The sequence below is a fragment of the Gallus gallus genome, chromosome 5 (assembly GCF_016699485.2).
Source record: "Gallus gallus isolate bGalGal1 chromosome 5, bGalGal1.mat.broiler.GRCg7b, whole genome shotgun sequence".
In the NCBI taxonomy this organism is placed as follows: domain Eukaryota; kingdom Metazoa; phylum Chordata; class Aves; order Galliformes; family Phasianidae; genus Gallus; species Gallus gallus.
The window spans coordinates 44,024,383-44,043,957 of NC_052536.1; the positions used below are offsets into that span (position 1 = coordinate 44,024,383).

General features: G+C 41.0%; 1 protein-coding gene across 1 annotated transcript in view; it reads right to left on the reverse strand.

The window, feature by feature from the left end:
- FBLN5 (fibulin 5) overlaps positions 1 to 7,229 on the reverse strand; it is a 46,039-nt gene extending 38,810 nt beyond the window's left edge. Inside the window, exons 1-4 of the mRNA NM_001277474.2 lie at positions 7,035 to 7,229; positions 4,837 to 4,891; positions 3,105 to 3,156; positions 1,748 to 1,990 (exon numbers count right to left, since the gene is read on the reverse strand). Of these exons, the coding sequence (NP_001264403.1) occupies positions 1,748 to 1,990; positions 3,105 to 3,156; positions 4,837 to 4,891; positions 7,035 to 7,051 (367 nt within the window). The 5' untranslated portion in view covers positions 7,052 to 7,229. The remainder of the gene's footprint in view (positions 1 to 1,747; positions 1,991 to 3,104; positions 3,157 to 4,836; positions 4,892 to 7,034) is intronic.
- Positions 7,230 to 19,575: the final 12,346 nt, after the last annotated feature.

Consider the following 19,575-nt stretch of genomic DNA (forward strand, 5'->3'; position numbering starts at 1 on the left):
GTCTTTTCCAGTCTATACTTACTCATGTCTCTATTCCTCAAACTTTCCCTCACAATTAAATTGCCATATTTGAAAGTTAAAGCAACAGAAGTGAATGGACCTGACTGATGAAGGAATTAGCCCTCACATTTCTGCAAGCACGAACAGGAATACACATGACCTTTTTGGCAGGAAGTTGCATTATAAAAGTTTCCAAAATCCACCTGTTTTGATTTGTATGGCTTTGTGAGCAGCAAGCCAGCCAGAGTGAAATACGGAGGTTTCATTTCCCCTTTGATTTCAGCACTTCTTTTCTATTAACTGTCCCATTTCCTGACTCATCTACATCAAAGTTACCAAAATGAAAACACCCCTGGAAGCCTACAAATCAATAGACAAAATAACTTAGGATGATCACTTTGCTATGATCAGAAGAACTAGTTGCAATTTTTAAAGGACTGGATAGTATGTATGCTTATTTTTACACCAAACACACCAGTTACCCCAGGATTTTAAAACTCGTTGTGTAAAAAACGAAAACAAAACGTTTTCCAAGTATAGAAAAATTAGCCTAAAAGAATCTGAATTGGAGTCTACAGTCCAACATCTCCCATTGTGTACCATGGTCTCCTCACAAGAGAAGCAAATGAGGAACACTATCTGAAACCAAGTCCTGAGAGAAATTCCAGAGAGTAGGGCAGAGTCTGCCCAAAAGACAAGTCAGTTTCATCTGTGTTGTTACAAATTAGCTACAACAAGTTAATTACATACACAAACAAATACAGAAAAAAAAAAAAAAAAAAAAAAACACCTTATCATTAGGACAGCTGAAACACAGAAGTAAGCAGTGAACTACATCTCCAGTGTTAACCCTGAGCAGTCACCAGAGACTGGTTTGATCCTGATCTTGTAGCCAAATTTGTCATCATATATTTTGGCTAGTGGAATTTCCTTTGATTTAGTCCAGAAATTTTTCTGTCCATTCCTTCATAACATATAATCATAAGAAGCAAAGAAATCTAAGGGATATATTTTAAATTTTCCTTAAATTTGAGTAACACAAGTATAGCTTAGATATGTTAAATCTGGTATAAGATGGAGTAAGTAGAATCAGAATCTAGCTAAAAGATGCAAAACAAGAAAAACTACCAAGACGAGAAAAATTTCACAGTTTTTTGATTGGTTGGTTTGGAATTAGAAATTGTTTTAAGACCTTGATGTTCCCAATATCAAAGCTCTGCTGGGGCAGTGATTCTGTAGTCACCAACAGTTGCGTATGACAATATGTGCTTCAAAGAGCTCACAGTCTTAAGTGAAGAATGCAAAGCATGGGAGGAAACATCTCTTATTTATACCATCTACAAGTGGAAGACCTAGTACAGAAATGTGGACAAGGTCACATACGACCAAGAACTGTATCAAAGTTTCATCAGTCCCAGTCTAATGTCTCAAATGCAAACGCATAAAAAGCGTGCTTTCAATGCACTGGCAGATCACCTGCCATTAGATATTTTTTACATCACATAATACCTAATTATCTCATAAAAGTGGGTTATTTGATTAAATAATCAGACTAAAACATTGCTTCGTATAATGACAATATGAAAGGTACAGCCTGCATCCTCTAAAATATGGTAGCTGAATTTCAGTATATCAGACTCGAGTGCTACAAGAATAACTAAAAGACAATTACAGGACAATTGTTTCTGCATTGTCAGACAAGCTTTAATGTAAATAAAAATACAAAATAAAGATTACTACTACTCACCAGCACACTGATTGTTTTCATCCAACTGGTAACCAAATCGACAAATCAGAGGTCTTGTAACAGTAGGGTAGTTGGGAACAGGGCCTGGCGCTGGGGGTGGTGGATAAATATTTGAATAAGGATTCAGATATGGTGATCGATACACTGGGTTTGTCCGTGGTACACATAAATAGCCACCATTCTGATTGACACACACCATGTCTCCTCTACAGGCCTCAGGAATAGTCCGACATTCATCAATATCTGGAAGGAAAAATGTAAATGGTAAATGAGTGATTGCTTCTTAATGTGACCTATCCAAAAATTCGTTAGCACATTTTTCTCAAGACTGCTAAAAGTTTGATTCTCTGAACAGAAGAGCTCATCTTTCCTTGTGAAGTCTTGCTTTGAAGTTAGATCATACTAAAACTGGAAACGTCCCATATAGTCAACATATCCTGTGTTCTACTTGTTTTAATTCAATGTTAGAGGAAAGAGGGGGAGAGGAAAGGGTGCTTTATCTTATAAATGTTCGGTTTAAACACTGATTTACACATGGCTGCAGCATGCTACTGCCTGTTCCTGCTTGTGGGTCTCTCCAAACCACAACATGCAGATCAGAATTTCAAACACTGGTGGTTTGGTTTGCCCAGCTGTGAAACTTGGATCCTGATTTGGAACTCCTGGGCTCCCTCCCATAGAAAAAGTTAGGGATGTTCGATCTGGAGACGTGAGTTAGGCCTCTTCCCTGTTCCAACTGACATTGTTGTTGAATCAAATTTAGAAATTTACAATTGGTTTACCCAAACCAAACATTTTTTTGGTTCTCAGAGCACAGATGCATCAGGCAGCTGTGACAGAGCAACTGTCCGTTGCTGTTATTCCCTCTAATTGTTTTCATGAAGAAAATGCTGCCCCATAGACTGGAAGCTTCCATTCACGTTCATCGATGAAGATATGCTATAGGGCAAAGTGGGTGCTCCCTACAACTGCCTCAGCGACTGACCTAAAGTTTCAACACAGAGCAGCAGTAGACTTTATCTGTGGCCTCCAGGTGGAGGCTGCCAACAAAATTAGTGAATACAGAGTCTGGAAAAGAAAGAGAAGGAGTGTGCATAACCCTTGCCATTTGGGGACTGGACTGAGCTCCCCAGTTTATCTCAGTGCATTACAGGTATTTGAGAAACCCTGAGCCAATTAGTATCTCCGTTGTCTAAGTTAGATATATACTTGGGCTATGTAAACAAACACACACACACACTTATCACACAGCGAGAACTTTTCAGCTAAAACACAGCAAAAGCAGAACAATTTTAATTGGATAAAGTTAGCGTTTCTGAACCCCAATTTAAATTAATTTATTTAATTTAAGTCCTACCTAAGCATTGCCCAGAGGCACGGTCCAGGTCAAACCCATTAGTGCATTGTTGCTAAAATGAGAAGAAAAAAAAAGACACTCAGTGACTGTGCAATGAGAGGGTTTCAGAGTCAAATGCTCACCTGGATAATTACGCTTAGTACAGTTGTTCAGCGCTACACCACAAAGTTCTGTACACCACAGTAAAGAAAGGACAGATAGCAAGGCATAAACCTGAGACCTCCAACACATGTGACAGCCCCTTAACTCAGAAGGTAATTCCCACAGGTGGCGACTGTTTAGGTTGTTACTCTGCTGGGATAACCAACACCTGATGTGCTACCCACTCCATACCGTTCTTCACTTTTGGAGTCTTGTTTTTGCTAGAACAAAGGAGCTCAATTTAAAGGCACTAGCTACCTTCCCTAACACATTCTAGAACTCCATGTGTGGGCAATTCAGTACTTACTTCTCAACAAGTTAGCCATCTGATCTGAACGGAAGCCATAGTTAAAACATAACAAACTTTAAAAAAAAAAGTAAGGCTTTTCGTTTACACCAAACCTTTAAAGTTTCAGAGGATAATTCTTTACACAACACGTGTTCTATGCGTGCAAGGTTACTGGAAACCTTGTTCCTTCCTATCCTATGCTACTGGGTGCCCTCAGGGCTGGAACTTGTAGCACCTAATCACTGTTCCTTGGCATTTCTAAAACAAAGAGAGTAATGGCAACTTTTGTCAAAACCTATTAAAAAGATTCCTTGTTCTCCCTTGTTTTTGACTGGGCCTCCAGCAATTTAGCAGCAGGCCGCACAGTTGACACAAGTGGATGCTTCCAGTAAAATAGGTTATGCTAAGGAAGGTGAGCAGGAGGCATCCAAAGAACAGGAAGCACTGATGTAACCAGAAGGCACAGGGATGGAGTCTATTCAAGATTCCTCTTTTTTTTTTTTTCCCCCCCCACAGAAATATCAGTAAAGATGCCATGTGCAGGAAATTTTTCATGTAACAGAAGAAAACCCACAACTACATTTCAAAGACTTTTGGCAAGAGTATTTAGAAACACCGCTCTGGACATTGAACGTATCTGGATTATCAACTAGGAATCCAAACTTAACATGCCTTTGGGAACTGTTTTTCCTAATTTAAAATCCACTTGGAGCCCAAGAACACAAAGAACTACAAAGAACTCATGTTCCTGCTATTTCAAGAACTGAACTGCTCTACTTCCAGTCACCCTCAAAAACCCTGCCTCTTGAACAAAGATGGCTTTGGGCAGAAATTGAAGACCTAGGATGCAGTCATTCCGGCTCATAGTCCAAAAATGAAGTCTTAAGACAAGAGTCTGCCAGACTGCTATGCACAGAACATGCCTGTTTACACGAATAAGTTTTCCAAACATGGGTGTTCCCCACCACAGAACTGAGCTATCCTTGCTCTCCTGGAATGGCTTTTATTTTGTATTTCAGAAGTGTTCAGTTCAGAAGCAGAATCAGGTTTTTAGTGAGGTCCAGGTTTCTGCAGAGATATTTTGCTGAGCTGGCAAGGATGAGTCAATAAGCTCAGTCCATGTTCAACTCCAGAATCCTGTTGGCTCCCAGTCCTCCCCTCTAAGCCCTTAGACCACACAGCTTCCTTTTCATGTAAACCCCAGACCACAGAGCTTCCTATTCACCTGCTAGCCAGTTAAGTCTCATGCCATATAGTGCTTCAGTATATAACAGTACACAGATCTCTCTGTACACCTCTCACCTGTGCTTTTCCAGGACTCGAAAGGCAGATGGTCAGTGTGAAAGCAGTCAGTATCCTGTAATGTGCACAGAAAATAGGCTGAAAACCTTCTGATAACCAGGCTCATTATACAGATTTAATTACACACAGACAAACTAATCTCTAGTGACACTTCAGTGCATTCCAGAGTTTTTTGTTAATATGAATTTGGCCTCTGGAGAGGGAGTAATACGATTGTGGGCCACATTCGGATCTCAGTCAGTAATTTTACTATGGTTTCATAAAATTGTGACTAAAATCAGATTGTACGTGTCAACTAACTAATCTGGTTTTTATGACATTCCATGGAGAAGCTGTTTGCTGAGGAAGTGCATAATATTCAATAGAGCATTGTTGCCCCCTCTGTGGCACCTTTCTTTTGACAATATCAAAGTTTTTCATACACATTATTTGTATTTTACAGATGGGTAAACCAGAGCACAGGCCATGCCTAAGCTCATCATGCAACTCGTTGGCAGGGCTGCAGAGATGACATGCAGGAGGTCCTGAATCCAAGCCAGTTGCACTAACCGCTAAACCGCACTGCATCCCCAGGAGACTATATTTGAGATTAATCCATTTTCTTAGGGTCAGATTCTGTCCTTTCCCCCCCGTCTTCAGCGATACGTTGCTCTGCAAGTATATACACTGTGCCAGGTCATCAGATACTGGAAGCTGCTGTCCTTAGTGGAGACCTCCCGTTATATCACCTTAGCACCTACTGGGGCTTGCTGGGTCTCTTTGCTGCAACTGACAGAAGAGGTTCCCTCACTAACAGAGCTCTGTGGCTGTACACAGGACTCTTCACCTGGAGCGTAGAAGTTCTCCAGTCACCTAACCTGCACCCCCATATACTTACTCGCTGACAGAAAACCAGGAAAGGACAGCAAGAATTGATTTTTCTCTCTGTACTGTGGGTTTCAGTGTTTTGCCTCTTCCTTATACAAAATTTCTTTTCGAAACAGTTAAACCTAAGTCTTGTTTAGCTTGGATTCTAGTTCTGAATGGCAATTGTATATGTCTCCCGCAAACCAGCACAGAGATCACAAGGTATTTTAGGTAGTCTTAGTTCTGCTAGTCCAGTGAGCTGCCAACTTTCTCTTTTAGAGCTGTCTCTGATTTCCAGTGCAAAGCGAGCTGCTGAACAAGACCTACAAATGCACCAGACAAAACCAAGCACAGAGACTGACACATTTGAACACATTTGCTTTGAGTGTGGAGGCAGACACAAGCTCTGAAAAGTAAACACAAACTCTAAAATGGTCGTTCGTAGTGCTGTGGAGATACGCTGTGCCTGTTGGCAGCTTCTGAGTGACAAGGAAAAGCAAATTCTACTCAGACTTCTCCTTGACGCGAAGCATTCAAAGTACAACATCATCCATCTACACTTGCACTTCATTTCCTATTCCTTAAACCTTTTTGAAGTCGTTTTAAAGTAGCACAGAATACAAAGACTGCGCCCTCACTTTGCATATGGCAAGAGCAGCACTAGAGGGAAGTACAGCAGGTTGTAGCTGAACGCTAACACACCTAGCTGCCTCGCATACCTAGGGCTGCACTTCGCCTTATTGCAGAGCAGTGCACGCTAACAAAACTCACTGTAAAATCAGTCAGATAAAATCCATATTTTTCTAGACAGTCTTTCCATTGTTACAAGACAATATATGCCTCCCTCCTGGGGTGGAGGGTGACCTTACTGCCTCATACGTGTTCTGTCTGCAGCCACCATCACAATTTGCCCATTACTGAGCTCTCATATCCACTCAGGAGTTATTAACGGACTTGCAGCACACCCTATCAGTGCTACATTCAACTGGTCACAGTAGCTTGTCTCGCAGGCAGAGTATTTTAAAGTAGTAATTAACTTCTGCAAGAGTAACTAATTAGCTTCAAATTAATCACTGCAGCCAGGGGACCCATTTGCTGTTGCAATTCAGCACTCCCACAGATGCTGGGATTCTTGAAGCGCAGAATATAAGCACAGATCAGCTAGAAAATTGTCAGAGAGAGAGCAGCTTTAATAACAGACAGATCGTCTTTCCCCACCTCTGACCACTGAGATCCCGGCTCCGTGCAAATGGCTTTAGCAAGTGGATTGGCGTACCGAATCCTCGCCACAGATATTTTCCACACGTAATTTTCCCTTCAGTAAGTACAGAAGTTTCATGCATAGCACTTACCTTTTTAATCCTTGCATGTCCAAAACCGTTGGGGAAAGGTGGAAAAAAAACAGAGCTTGTGCTGATGAATAACTAGAAAGTGTTTCCAAACATTACCCTCTGCTAGCACTTCAGTTCCTCGGTCATTTATAGTCCAAAGAATGAAAGAGCGAGTAACGGAGAAGATCGGGAGCAGTCCGTACCTCCTCAGACACTGGAGAGAATACAGAGAAAGCACCTGGTTTTGCTTAGTTCTCTTCTGTAATTCAGCATTAAACCAATTGGAGGAGGAATGTTAAAAATGAACACTTCATTTTCTAAGTATGTTAAACAATGCAAATGGGGGCCTCAGCCTGGGACAGCTGGTTTAGATTACAAAGCTCACCAACTGGCTAGACTCCTCACAACAATCTCGAGGAGCCTGCCAGGATAAAACACTAACAGCTTGAAGGAAAGCCTCTCCCGCTGCAAACTTCTCAGTTAAATGTGCCTCAGAGCAGAGAGCACCGTTATTGGACAGAAACTCTTATCAGGGGACTGGAGAAGGGAAGGGATTGTTTTCCTTGTTCTGAGAACAAAAAAAGTCAGACTTTTTTGAGGCCCTCTAGCCGGTGTCTCGGACGATGAATATGCAACACCCGCTGCTTCGTGCCAACGGCATAGAGATGAAAGTTCTGACCCTCTGGGAGGTGAATAACTTGAATTCATGACAATCACAGCTACGGGAACTATATTGCTTGGGGATTATTTGAAAACAGGAATAAACAAATTAAACGTTCAAAGGAAAGCAAATGGTTTGTCTACAAACACTAGTCCTTTTTAGGCTGTGCTTAAGGGAGCAGTTTTGAAATGAGATTTCTCAGGAAAGACATATCTTGCTGATCTCCAGTTATGACTGAAAAGGAAGGAAATACAATCCCTTTTCAGGTGCTTTGCAACTTTGCCCCAGGCACAACTTCGGTAGGTCCAGCAGAACATTTATGAGAGGTGAGAGGTAATCAGATGCTGCAAAGATTATCCTAGATCCAAAGATGAACACAGAAATTAAACGCAGACATAAACATAAAATGAACACTTTGCACTTCTGTAGAGCTCCCATCTTGGAAAACCTTTCATTCCCAATGAACTGAAAGGTCTGACGAGATCAAATCTCTCACATCTCTCCATTACTATGGAGAAACAGAACAGATTTTTCTAAAACTGGCCTCAAAGTGTGGATACACAGCTTAAGAAACAAAGATTCAGCTGCTTCAGGGCTGCTGAGCACCCGGAAGTCACATTGGTGCTGATGGGACAAGAGCTCCATACTCACCAACTAATTGCGATTGTCCAAATGATTAACAAAAAAAAATTACAGCACCAGAAGCTGCTTTGGACAGCTTGTCTCTCAGTGACTTGCTTACATCACTTGCATTGCATGGAAACGTAAACTCTCCCCTAGGGTGTCGATATATTTGCAGACCAACAAGAACCAATTAATTTATTTTAAATAAACTTCTCCAGGGCTTAAGAAAAACACACACAAGAATTCTGGCATAGCTGGTCGTGTTTTTTCATGGATCAGAAAACCAGCAAAAACTGGGTGAGTTTTCATTTAGGCAAAAGTAATGCTGTCAGTAGTGTTGTCATTCCATCACAGGACTAGCGTTGCTCAATGATCTGGAGTGCTAGCAAGCCAACAAGTCACCATGCTTGCTATATTCTAAGTGCATGAAGATCTACTGAAGCTATTAGAAACATCTCTACAGCAAAGCAGATGCTCTGACAATCCATACTTTTGGATGAACTTGTTTCATATACTTCTTAATACTTCATTTGCTGATCCATGGAAGTTTTCTTGCTTTCCATGACAAAATCATTAATGCATGCCAGAATTTCGGTATGGGTGCAGCACAGGTCTGTTCCAGGCTCAGACCAAAGAGCTTTGATTCATCAGCCATCTGGAAGAGGTGCTCCAGCACTGGGAACGGGAGGCGAATCCAGACTTGATCAGCTAAGCGGCTCCCTTAAGAAGGGATACTGTACAAATGTTTTGATTTTTCCTGTCTCCATCAGGCAGCTGGAGTGGATAAAATCCGGAGTATAAAAAGAGTACCAAACCACATCTTGGGTTAGTTCATAATGTGGTGATTTTTTTTTCCTAAATAAGAGGATTTGTTATGGCTAAGTGAAGTTTTTGCAGTACCTTTGGTAAGTACGACCTGCCACAAAATAATGAGTTGTAGCCACACCAGACTCACATCTTTCTTTGATAAGAAGAGTTGCATAAAGAAAAGCATTTTTGGTACACAAAAACTCTTTTGTTCACCCTGTAAAAGTGAGTACTGTTGAGTGTATATCTTTCAACACCACCTACTGACATCCTCACCATTTATGTGCAGGATGGTGGTGAGACTTCAGGTGGAGCAACTCACTTACTTCAACGGTCAGCTGTTTCTTCATGTTCTGAAATCCACTAGTTTATATTACCTTGACTTTGTCTTCTTGAGGGGGCGTAGAACAATTCACAGAACACAATGGGGTTCTGTTAAGTAACTGAGTACGGTCTTGAAAACTTGCTTTGCACATAGCTAGTGTTGAAATCATAGCTCTAATTATGTTTAAGACATACATTTTGAACATTGTGTAATATATGAACATAAAGGGCACGTAAGCTACGTAGCATCCCCTTAACTCTACCCTCCTTGGATGAGAAAGTGGAATGTATGAATTGTGCCATTCTCCTGTAGGTAATGCAGAACACTGCGGTAACAGTGATCCTCAGCGCCAGAGAATGTGGCACAACAGCTTCTGAATGCAAAGACAAAAGCTGTATTTAGGTCACAGTACCCAGTGAGAGCTAATTACACTTGGCATTCCTGAGCAAAAAGTCTGCCTCACAAATACAAGTCATATTCTACTTTTACTACATTTCGTCTCCTTTTAAAGTCCTGCTATTACATTTACTTCTCTAGAACTCTATCAGCCAAAAATGTTTCTTAGCTCTTGTAATTTTTTTTTTAAAGTTCACCCTCTCTGAATGTTCCCAAGGACGTTGTCAAACTGTGAGAGCAGTCAAATTATACAGATACGTGTGGTGAGAGGTGTGCAAGCCCAAACGTACTGAAAATGACAAGCCATAGACATCTTTTACCGTCCTGCAGACCTGAATTCAGTAAAGGACTTTGCCAATAACTGACACTTTAAGGGCCTATGTCCAAACGTTAGATGGTTAAAACATTCATTTGTTTCTCTACAAAACCTTCTGGGACCAAATTTCCTACCAGAAAAACTGGTAAAACACTTAAAGCATGACTGCTGGGCATTTGCAGGAACAATTGCATTTAGACATCAGCCAAGCACCAATGAGATTCACAGGCTGGGATCAATCTGACTTTGGAGGTTGATTAAAGCGTTCTCGGCTAAATAAGAAAGTTCCTGATATTGTCATGTATCAATATAACACGTGACAGGCAGCAATCTGAAATGCACGCATCTCCCCCTCGTGCCACCTAAATAACGCTGAGCACATGGAAAACTTGGTCTCAAGCCCTAATTCTGCATGAAAGTTATCAGGCTTGTTTCTTCCACCTCTCGGCACAGAATTCCAATTGCACACTCTTGGTGTTTGGGGAGTCTTCCCTCTCCTTTTCAAGGATGGATTATGTTATGCTATCAGCTGAGGTCAGCTTCACCCAGTGTCTGAAATACAAGTATAAGTGCTGTCTCATAACATGAATAACGTAATAACCTGTTCCAGATGGCTCAGGCCAGAAGCTCAGAAGCATATTTCCCTGCATATTTTCCTTTACTAGCCAAATATAACACAAGCTATAATTAACAGTGAAAATTAACTTAATACGTAACTTTAAAAACACAACCAGTGCTAACTAGAACGTATAGAGTCTCTGAGATGTCCCATCACATTGTACTGATCTGCAGGTTACACTCCTGTCATTAGGAAGGAGATGATGTAACAATTCCTGATGTACTCCCATCTCTGTGGGTACAGTTGTCTCTATATAGGAAAGTTACCACCTGTGTAAGATACCCATAGAAAAAAAGGCCAATGCAGCATCCCTTCCTTCCTGTGGGGATCTCTGTGGGGATGTCATTTGTCTGAAGCAGGCATTCTCTTGGGCTGACAACGCTGTATGATGCAGCACTGCTTCTGCTATCACTGCTCCTCAGAAACAGTAAGTGTGGTGCCATTTTATTGTTTGCCGCAAATATTCTCTGAACACTCCATCCGACCTCATAGTCTAAAGTTTCTGTTTTGCCTTATCTAACTTCTTGCATATCTGCTGGTCTGTGGTTGCTCTGATGCCTGTTTCTAAGAGCACATTTACTTTAAATAGAGAAGTAATCAATGGAAAACTCAGGCACCACTGGCTCTATTCTGCAGCGTAGTGACACGAAACGTGGGCTCTGACTGAACTTTATCAACTATAAACATATTAATCATCCCACGAAATAAGGAATAGTAGGATCTAGCAGATATGTACCAAAACCCAAACAGCTTAAACCAATGCCCAATTAACTACATCAGCTGTAAGACAAAACTACTTCAGGTACGTTGCCTTCAGCAAGGCCAAGTTTGATGTTCACTGGCTTACCTATAGTCTTTTCTTTCTTCTTGGAAGAATGCTTACCTTTCGTTCCTTTTTTCCCCCATCTATGAGTAAAGCAAACAAAAAGCTTTTGATAACCTTCCCAGGAAAAATACAGGCTCTTTCACAGCAATTTTGGTGCATGTGACAACCCCCAGCAGATTCCTCAGCATTACTGTTCATTTCTATCAGCATACAACATTCATTCCTTTTATTCTTCATTTTTTGATCTTTAAATGATCTACACTTATGCCTTTGAAACTATATTACTGTTAAAAGCACATAGAGCATCATCCTCTACGCAAGGACAGAATATCTCCTTCAGAACTGAGAGCTTCCCCATAAGCTGTTGGCATCTGAGGTTACAACGCTCAGGCCTATGTTTTGGCAGTGGGATATGCCCACTTTTTCCTTTACGATCTCATATTTGAGTATAGCTCTGGAAGCTGCAGTTCATGTTTTGCCTGAAACTAGACAGACATTTCAGTCTGTTATTTATTTTATAAGATTGGCATGTAGATTATCTAGGCTGTAGTCTTCGCTGCATTTCTGTCAAATGCTCTGGACACTGTGGTTGAAAACAATGCTCTTTAATCTTGTGATGTTTACCAGCCCCCTTTAGAAGCAAGCATGAATTCTTTATGACCAATTTCAGTTGAGAACATCCTCCCATAAATAAAAACATAAAACTGCTAATACTTCTGGACCAGGACTAAAGTCTGTTTTGCTGTATGAGCAAGCCAACATCCAATCTTCACAAGTGCCTGTGCTACATAGGCCATTAGTCTCCAATTATGATCAGACAGTTAGAAATATGTACTATGTCTCCCTTGGAAATATTCAGGACCAATTTATTTTATGTTTAAATGCCTTAAGACTGCACCATTTTTTGCAGTTTCTCAAGTTCTTTCCTAACTTATGCCCAGTATGTTTGCTGTGGTGAACATCTGTTCCTAACAGCATCAGGCTTCGCATCAGAAAAGCCAACTTGAGACAGTAGCTCACCATTCAACAATCCTGGAAGCATTCCCTGCCTGCTGGGGCATGTATGCTAGTAAAGCATCAGCTTCACCTGCACTCCCTCCTCTCCCTGGTACATTATTTCCATCACATGAAATTAATATTTTTGGTATTTTTTCCCCCAGATTTAGCTGAGCATCCTTTTCTCCTTTTAATTTGATATTTCTTTTAGTTTGCTTAGCAATTCATTTTAATCCAGAGCAAGATGTTATCCTCTATGGCATCAAGCACTTACTTCATTTTCCATTAAAACACTTCAGAGCAAACCCAAACAAGCCTGTGGAAATGCCATCTCCCAAAGGGGGTGTTTGAGTGTTCTCAAGTATGTGCACTATTTTGGTAAGGGCACCTGCCAGAACCCTGGTGATGAACCCAGAGCAGACAAATATTTGACATCATACCTCCCTTCCAGAGCTCGTCTCTTTCCAGGTAGTGGAAAACATTCCCCTTTTACACGCATTTCATGCTTATAGATGTACCCATAAGTGAAGACTTCTGTTTTGTTAATTCCAATAAAATGATCAACAAGGGTGCCTATACTTTGGATCTTTTCCTTATCTAATGGTTTAATGTGTTAGATAACTTTCACCATTTTAGACAAACACGGAACTGGCAGAACATTTCTGTGTGAGGAAAGGGCTAATTTTGACTCACTTTTGTACTTACCCAATTGCTTTCCTAACCATTTAAGACTGCATTTTAAAACTTTCTTCAGTCGTTTTGGATTTTGCTTACACCATTTCATAATTTACCTGCTAATTTGGGGTTTCATGAGTTAAGTAAACCATTTGGAAACAAACTGCCTATGGAACTGGGTATCACCTAATTGTTTTCAAGCTCATTATTTGCCACCATGCAGCATTGAGGACTCCTAAACTGAAGAAATTCAGAGTTCTGTGGGTGCCACTTCTGCAAGGATTCCCACTGAGCAGGGGATGCTCCCACTGTTCGCTCGCTCTGCTGTGCATGTGCTGCAACACTCACCAGGTCTTGCAAAAGGATGCAACTTACTGCACAGATTGTTTCTTTTCTTTATCCTCTGTCCTTTGCTTTGACTTGTGCTGGTTATCACAGTGCAACTTATTCAGCAGGACTGGTGTTTCTCCCTGCAGAAGCAATGTAGCTGCTTTGAGTAGCTCCACTCTGTCCTGATGCTGCTGAGGCTCAGAACCTCAAGTAGCCATACCAAAAACTGGTGGACCCGGACCCTTCTCTTTACTGAGGTGCCTGCATGGCTAACAGACCCCACTGCTGGATCCTGATAAAGCAATCAGTCCCATTTTGTCCACTGCTTCAGAGCAAAAATCAAGAAGTTGGATTTGTGCTGCACGAAAATAGAAAGGAACAAAAACACTGACAGGTTGAATGTAAAAAGCATGGAAAAGCAGGCCAATAAAGTTTGAGAAACAAATTGTAAGAGACATAAAAGCTAATAATAAATTATTTTTCAGACACACCAAGAGCAGGAAAACTGCCAAAGAGTCTGCAAAGCCTGCAGATGAACAAGGTATAAAAATAGTACTTAGGAAAGATAAAATCACAGAAGAAAATTAAGTAATTTTTCTCTATCTGTGTTTGGTAGAGAAATCTCAAGAGGTTCCTGTTGTGGAATGAAAAAGAAAAAAAGAGAGAGAAAGAAAAAGAGATGATACTTGGGAGAACCTGCATAAATTGGAGTGCCAGTAGGAGAGACTGTAGAACAGATCAACAAAATGAAGACTAACAATTCATCAGGGCTCACTTGACATTAGAAATTAAGTGCTGTAACAGATCTGTATGTACGTAACCACTGAATTGCCTGCCATAAGTGCAACACTCATAAAAGCTCCCCTGTACTACAAGAACAAAGGGTACCAAGTAAAATGCTGTATTCAACAGGCTTCCATTAAGTGCTTAATAAAATACAGAATGGTAAATCTGCTACATCAGGCATATTGGCACTAAATTATAATTAAAAAGAGAAATATTGAACACAAGCCCACGTATGATGAGGAAAAGTCCTTGTGACAATTGTAACAGGAAGCCACATTTCACAAATCCCCTGGACCCTTCTGAAGCACTTCATGAGTAAACAGGTGAGAGATTGAGCCAATATAATTTACTGAGATTTCCAAAGGACATTCCAAAATTCCTTGTCAGATGATGCTAAAGAAACCACACTGCAGTTTAATTAGAAGGTATCACAAAAACACATGCTGACTCTACAATAACAACCTTGAAAATATTAGTGCTTCTGATTCTATTAGAACAAAAAGATTTCGGTAGAGGAGTCCTGATCTCTAAGCTGCTGGTCATTAACAAGAACATGCCAATGAAGCTGCTCACCAGAGCTATATCAGAGCTATATACTTGGTCCTGGATAGCCCACCCGTGGTTTCTGGTGAGTTGGCTACGCCTGGACATTATCCTTTACAGCTGGAGTTATAGAATATGAGTTGAAAGGAACCCACAAGAACCATCACGCCCAAATCATAGCTCCACACAAGACCACTCAAAATTCAAACTCCGTGGTCTGAGATAATTTGTAGAGAGATGGAACTTCTCAGCACCAAACCCATCTTCTCTCTTTGGCACTCTTCTTTTAGTAGTAGTCAAATGTATCAGTGTGGGCAACCAGGGCTCTAAGTGCCAAGCACAAAGATGACATCACTACGACAGAGTACAAGTAAGCCTCTTCCTAGGAGTTAAAGGCTCAATTCAGTCACAGTTTGGCCAGGGCAGTGCAGGCATCAGGATGCTGCAAAGCATCTGATTGGAGCCACTGACTGAGTTTGGAAGAACATCACAGCCAGAGTGCCAGGGACACTGTGATTCCCCAGTTCAGGGAGCAGATTTGGGGCAGCACACCATAATCACTGCTCTGTCACAATCCATTGAAGACAGAGGTACCATCTACAAGATCTTTGCCTACAAGCGGCACTCTGTGGGTCCTTGATCCTGAGTACTGTGCAGTGTACTATTCAGAGTCTAGGTTTGGGTCCAGGCAGATCTGGCAAGCCTAGCTATGACTCATTTATTTTATTTAGAATCCTGTGCTCAATTTTTTTTTAGTTTCATAATAAGCCTCCCTTAAGTTAACTGAAAACTGCTAAACACATCTATTCCTTCTCCTGTTGTCAAAAAGAAGGCAATCTTCTGTTTGCCCACATTTTTATTGGCACACGTTATTTCAGCATACAGAGCGAAGCACAGTCTAAATATTTTCCAATTGTATTTCCAGAAAAAGCTTCAGTTTTGATATTTTTCAGTGCTGTAACCACTCAAGCCACTTTCTTTACTATATTTTTACTCCTGGTACACTTGAGCGTTAGTTCTGTGGTATGGCACGTAAACTGAAACATACGGACGAATCAGAAACAACTCATTGATTTGCCTGTGATTCTGGAAACACTCTCTCACTACAAAACAGAAGATTGACTCAAGAATCAGCATTTTAATACCTTATAAAATTAAACAAAACTGCTACTGGAGACAGACAAATATTACTAATAAAAGTCAGTTTTACAACCAATATTTCACAGGGTTCACTCCTCTGATGATTAAATGAAGGCTGAATCCTTCGTTCCCCTTCCTATAAGCACCAGAAAACGTTCAGGATCACTCCACTACTAACTCTCCTGAGAAATAATGTCTACAAATCTCATCTTTTCGAGATATTTCCATTTAAGAACTAACATTCTTATCCAACTGGACTTATCTGCTCAAAACTTCAATTTTCTCTTGCTGTCGTACCACTTTGTTGCTCAAGCTAAAAGTAATTTCATTGGTATTACTGTTCAGGAGGCACGTGGATTCAGGGTACCAAAGCTGTATAAATCAGGTTAGGTTTATTTAGCTGTATTAATCCAGTCACATCTGGCAAGCTTAACGTTGGCTTCTGCAGTATTGCTCCCTGAACTGTCTCTCTGGGCAACCTACAAAGGTCAAGTTCTCAAAACCTTAGGGAGCACGAAGCTAAGTGCATGCTAATTTACAAAAGCTTAGATTCGAAGCATTATTACTCTCAGCTTCCTGTTCTCAGAGGGTTATATTTAAAGTGTTTCCCCTTCTAGAGAGTCAGGAGCTAACGCTAGTCTGCTTTTATTAGGTCGGGATCAACCACCTGACTTTGCTCACTTGATAGAACAGCCTCACAAGAAGCTGCTGAACAACAAAATGCACACCATTTTGAGCCTATTGTATGCTGCTTTTCCCTGACTCCTTGGACTACTAAATATTCCATCAAGAAACATTAGATATGAAGTGGCTGTTCAAGAGTGATGGATAATGACATTAAAGAAACATTATCTATCTGCCTCAGATCTGTAAAACCTCTTTGGTTTATGCACCAAACCAGGCTATGCTGCAATTCAATCTACCTTTACGTCTCCTTCATGAAATACAATGTAGTGAAATACGTTATCTATATTACAAATGGAAAACTTGGAGTTAACCACACCAAAGTACCACGAGAATTTCCCTTACCTTGATGAGATGGGTTGGTATCTGAAGCGTATCCAGACAGCTCTCAGAAGATTTAGGTTTCCTTTGCTCCAAGGGAGACTGAATAACATTCTTGGTTGTTGGTATGGCACATTTCAGATTTACTTCATTAACAAGTGCAACAATTTGCCTAAGTTGTTTGTTTCCCAGATATGAGGGCTGCTCCAAAAGTAATGCCTCCTATTTTATTATGTTGGTGGTACAGCAGCAGAGGTTGAACCTTCCCACAAATATTCTGTTCCATTTTGTTGCTGTGTGACAGATGGCAGCAGAGGGGCAGTCTGACAAGTTGGTACCTGACGTGGAAGTGCAGATGAAGCAAAGATGTTTCATAAAATTCCTCCATGGGGAAAAAATGGCACCACTGACATCCACTGATGCTTGCTGAACATTTCTGGAGACCAAACAGTGGATGTGAGCACAGTGAGATTGCAGGCGGTGCATTTCAGCAGTGGTGACAGTGGGCCACCTCCCCTGGTGCAGATGGTTATGAGCATAGCATGCAGGCTCTTGTTCATTGCTAGTGAAAACGTACAGCTCATCGTGGTGACCGCGCTGAAAAGCAGGGAATTGTAGTGGAGAATTTGCTCCATCACGCAGTGTTTTTGTGCTCTTTGTATCTGTTGCATTTTCCATGGAAATAAATGAGGCATTGCTTCCAGAGTGATTTACATACAATTGATCAGCTCAGCAGTCTGTTGTGTGTCAGTGCTTGCTGAACTGCCCCAAGCAACACGGCTTTTCATTCTGTTCTGTCAATCGTTGACAAAAACCACTACTGATAGTTAACCAAAACCCAAATATTGTAATCTTTTACATTAATCAGACTAACGCTTTTTCAGCGGCTCTCTCATTAATACAGATGGTTAACTGCAAGCATTAAAAGCCAGGCTGAGCTGTGGGGAAATTTAACTTCTGGTCTGTTCTCTTTCAAGCACTTCTGCAGGTATAGAAATGCATACAACTTCTTTCACTGCCGTCCCCACCTGATCCACACGCAGCAATCCCTGCTGCTGCCAGGTTCTGCAGACACGCGAAGCACCAAGACTGAACTGAACACTGCTTTCTTGGTACAAAAAAAAGGTCCTCTCAGAGCCTGAGAAATGCTGTCAGACAGTTAAAAAGCAAGTATTTATTCTCCAGCTGTACTTCTCCACAGATAAGCAGCACACCAGCCCATCTCACATGCTTCAGCAGTAGCAAATGCACTGACCCAATGTATGCAGGTATTTCTGTTTGAGTTCAACTGTATGCTTGCTGAATGACAGTGCATAGATGTGCCTTTGAAGGACCTAGGAACAGATGGGACACAGAGTACAGCCCTTCCATGATTTCCTAAGAATCCAGACAAGAATTTCACCTTCACTGTTCTAGAAATAGTCTCCTAGAGACATTTCAGGGTCTGTCTCGGATGACTTAACCTTTCCACAATGAAAAACAGTTTGTGGTCTGTGAAGCTGAGGTTTTGATGCAAAATACACACACAAGAAATCCTGGTTTCGGATATCCATTTTTCATACTAAGAAAACAATACTCACACTGCATATACTGCACACCGGATGATATCAGTAATTCTTGGTTTGGTGAGGATGGGGAAGTAAACCCAGAAAGACATTTCCTATTTTTGATGGTGAACAAAAGACTTTTCTTAGGAAACAATTCACCTCTGAATTTTCTGTGGCAAGAGACACATTTTAGCTAAACTTCAATAAAGGAGCCCCACACGACCAGTGCAGCTGCATTTCACTATTGCACATTAATAGCATCTTCAATCAGGCGATCTGTTGCTCTGCTCACTTGTCAGTTTGACTTGCTTTCACACCTTCGTGAAATATGTTAACTCCTCATCAGTGACTCTGAGTATACTTGCCAGCTACCATAAAAATACTTAAGAGAATATTCCTCTCATGTTCCTACAGAGCAGGAGGCTTAAGGCCTGACATAGGAGCGTCTGGCCAAAGCAAAACTAGACTTCAATAGAATATGCTACACTAGAAATAGATGATTGAAGACTCCTGTGTGCACGACAAGCTATGTGTGATATGATCCAAACCTTCCTTGTCACTTAAGAAAATGGCAAGTTGCCTTTCCTAATGTAAATCAAATCACAAGGATCCAAGAGACTCCTTCTTTATGAGCACAGATTGGGAACAAAGCTCAGGCCATATTATTAAGAAACCACAACCATTTCCTCCTTTCTGTGTCAATTTAGAGCAAAATCTCCCCCTCCCAAAGCAAACCAGAACACCACTACAGAACCCTGTGCAGCTCTTGCCACCGGTGATCATAAACCAGGTCTAGAAGGCATAATCCTAGCTATGAAGTTCCTTCATTTGTGTACTCAGCCAAGTTCCTTCAGGCTCCAGATGCCAACTTTCACTCTTTTTTTTTAGATGTTGAAAGGCTTTGATCCCTACTAACAGATACTGCACCTTTGAAATAGGAATTGTTCTTGCATCTTATGAGCAAAA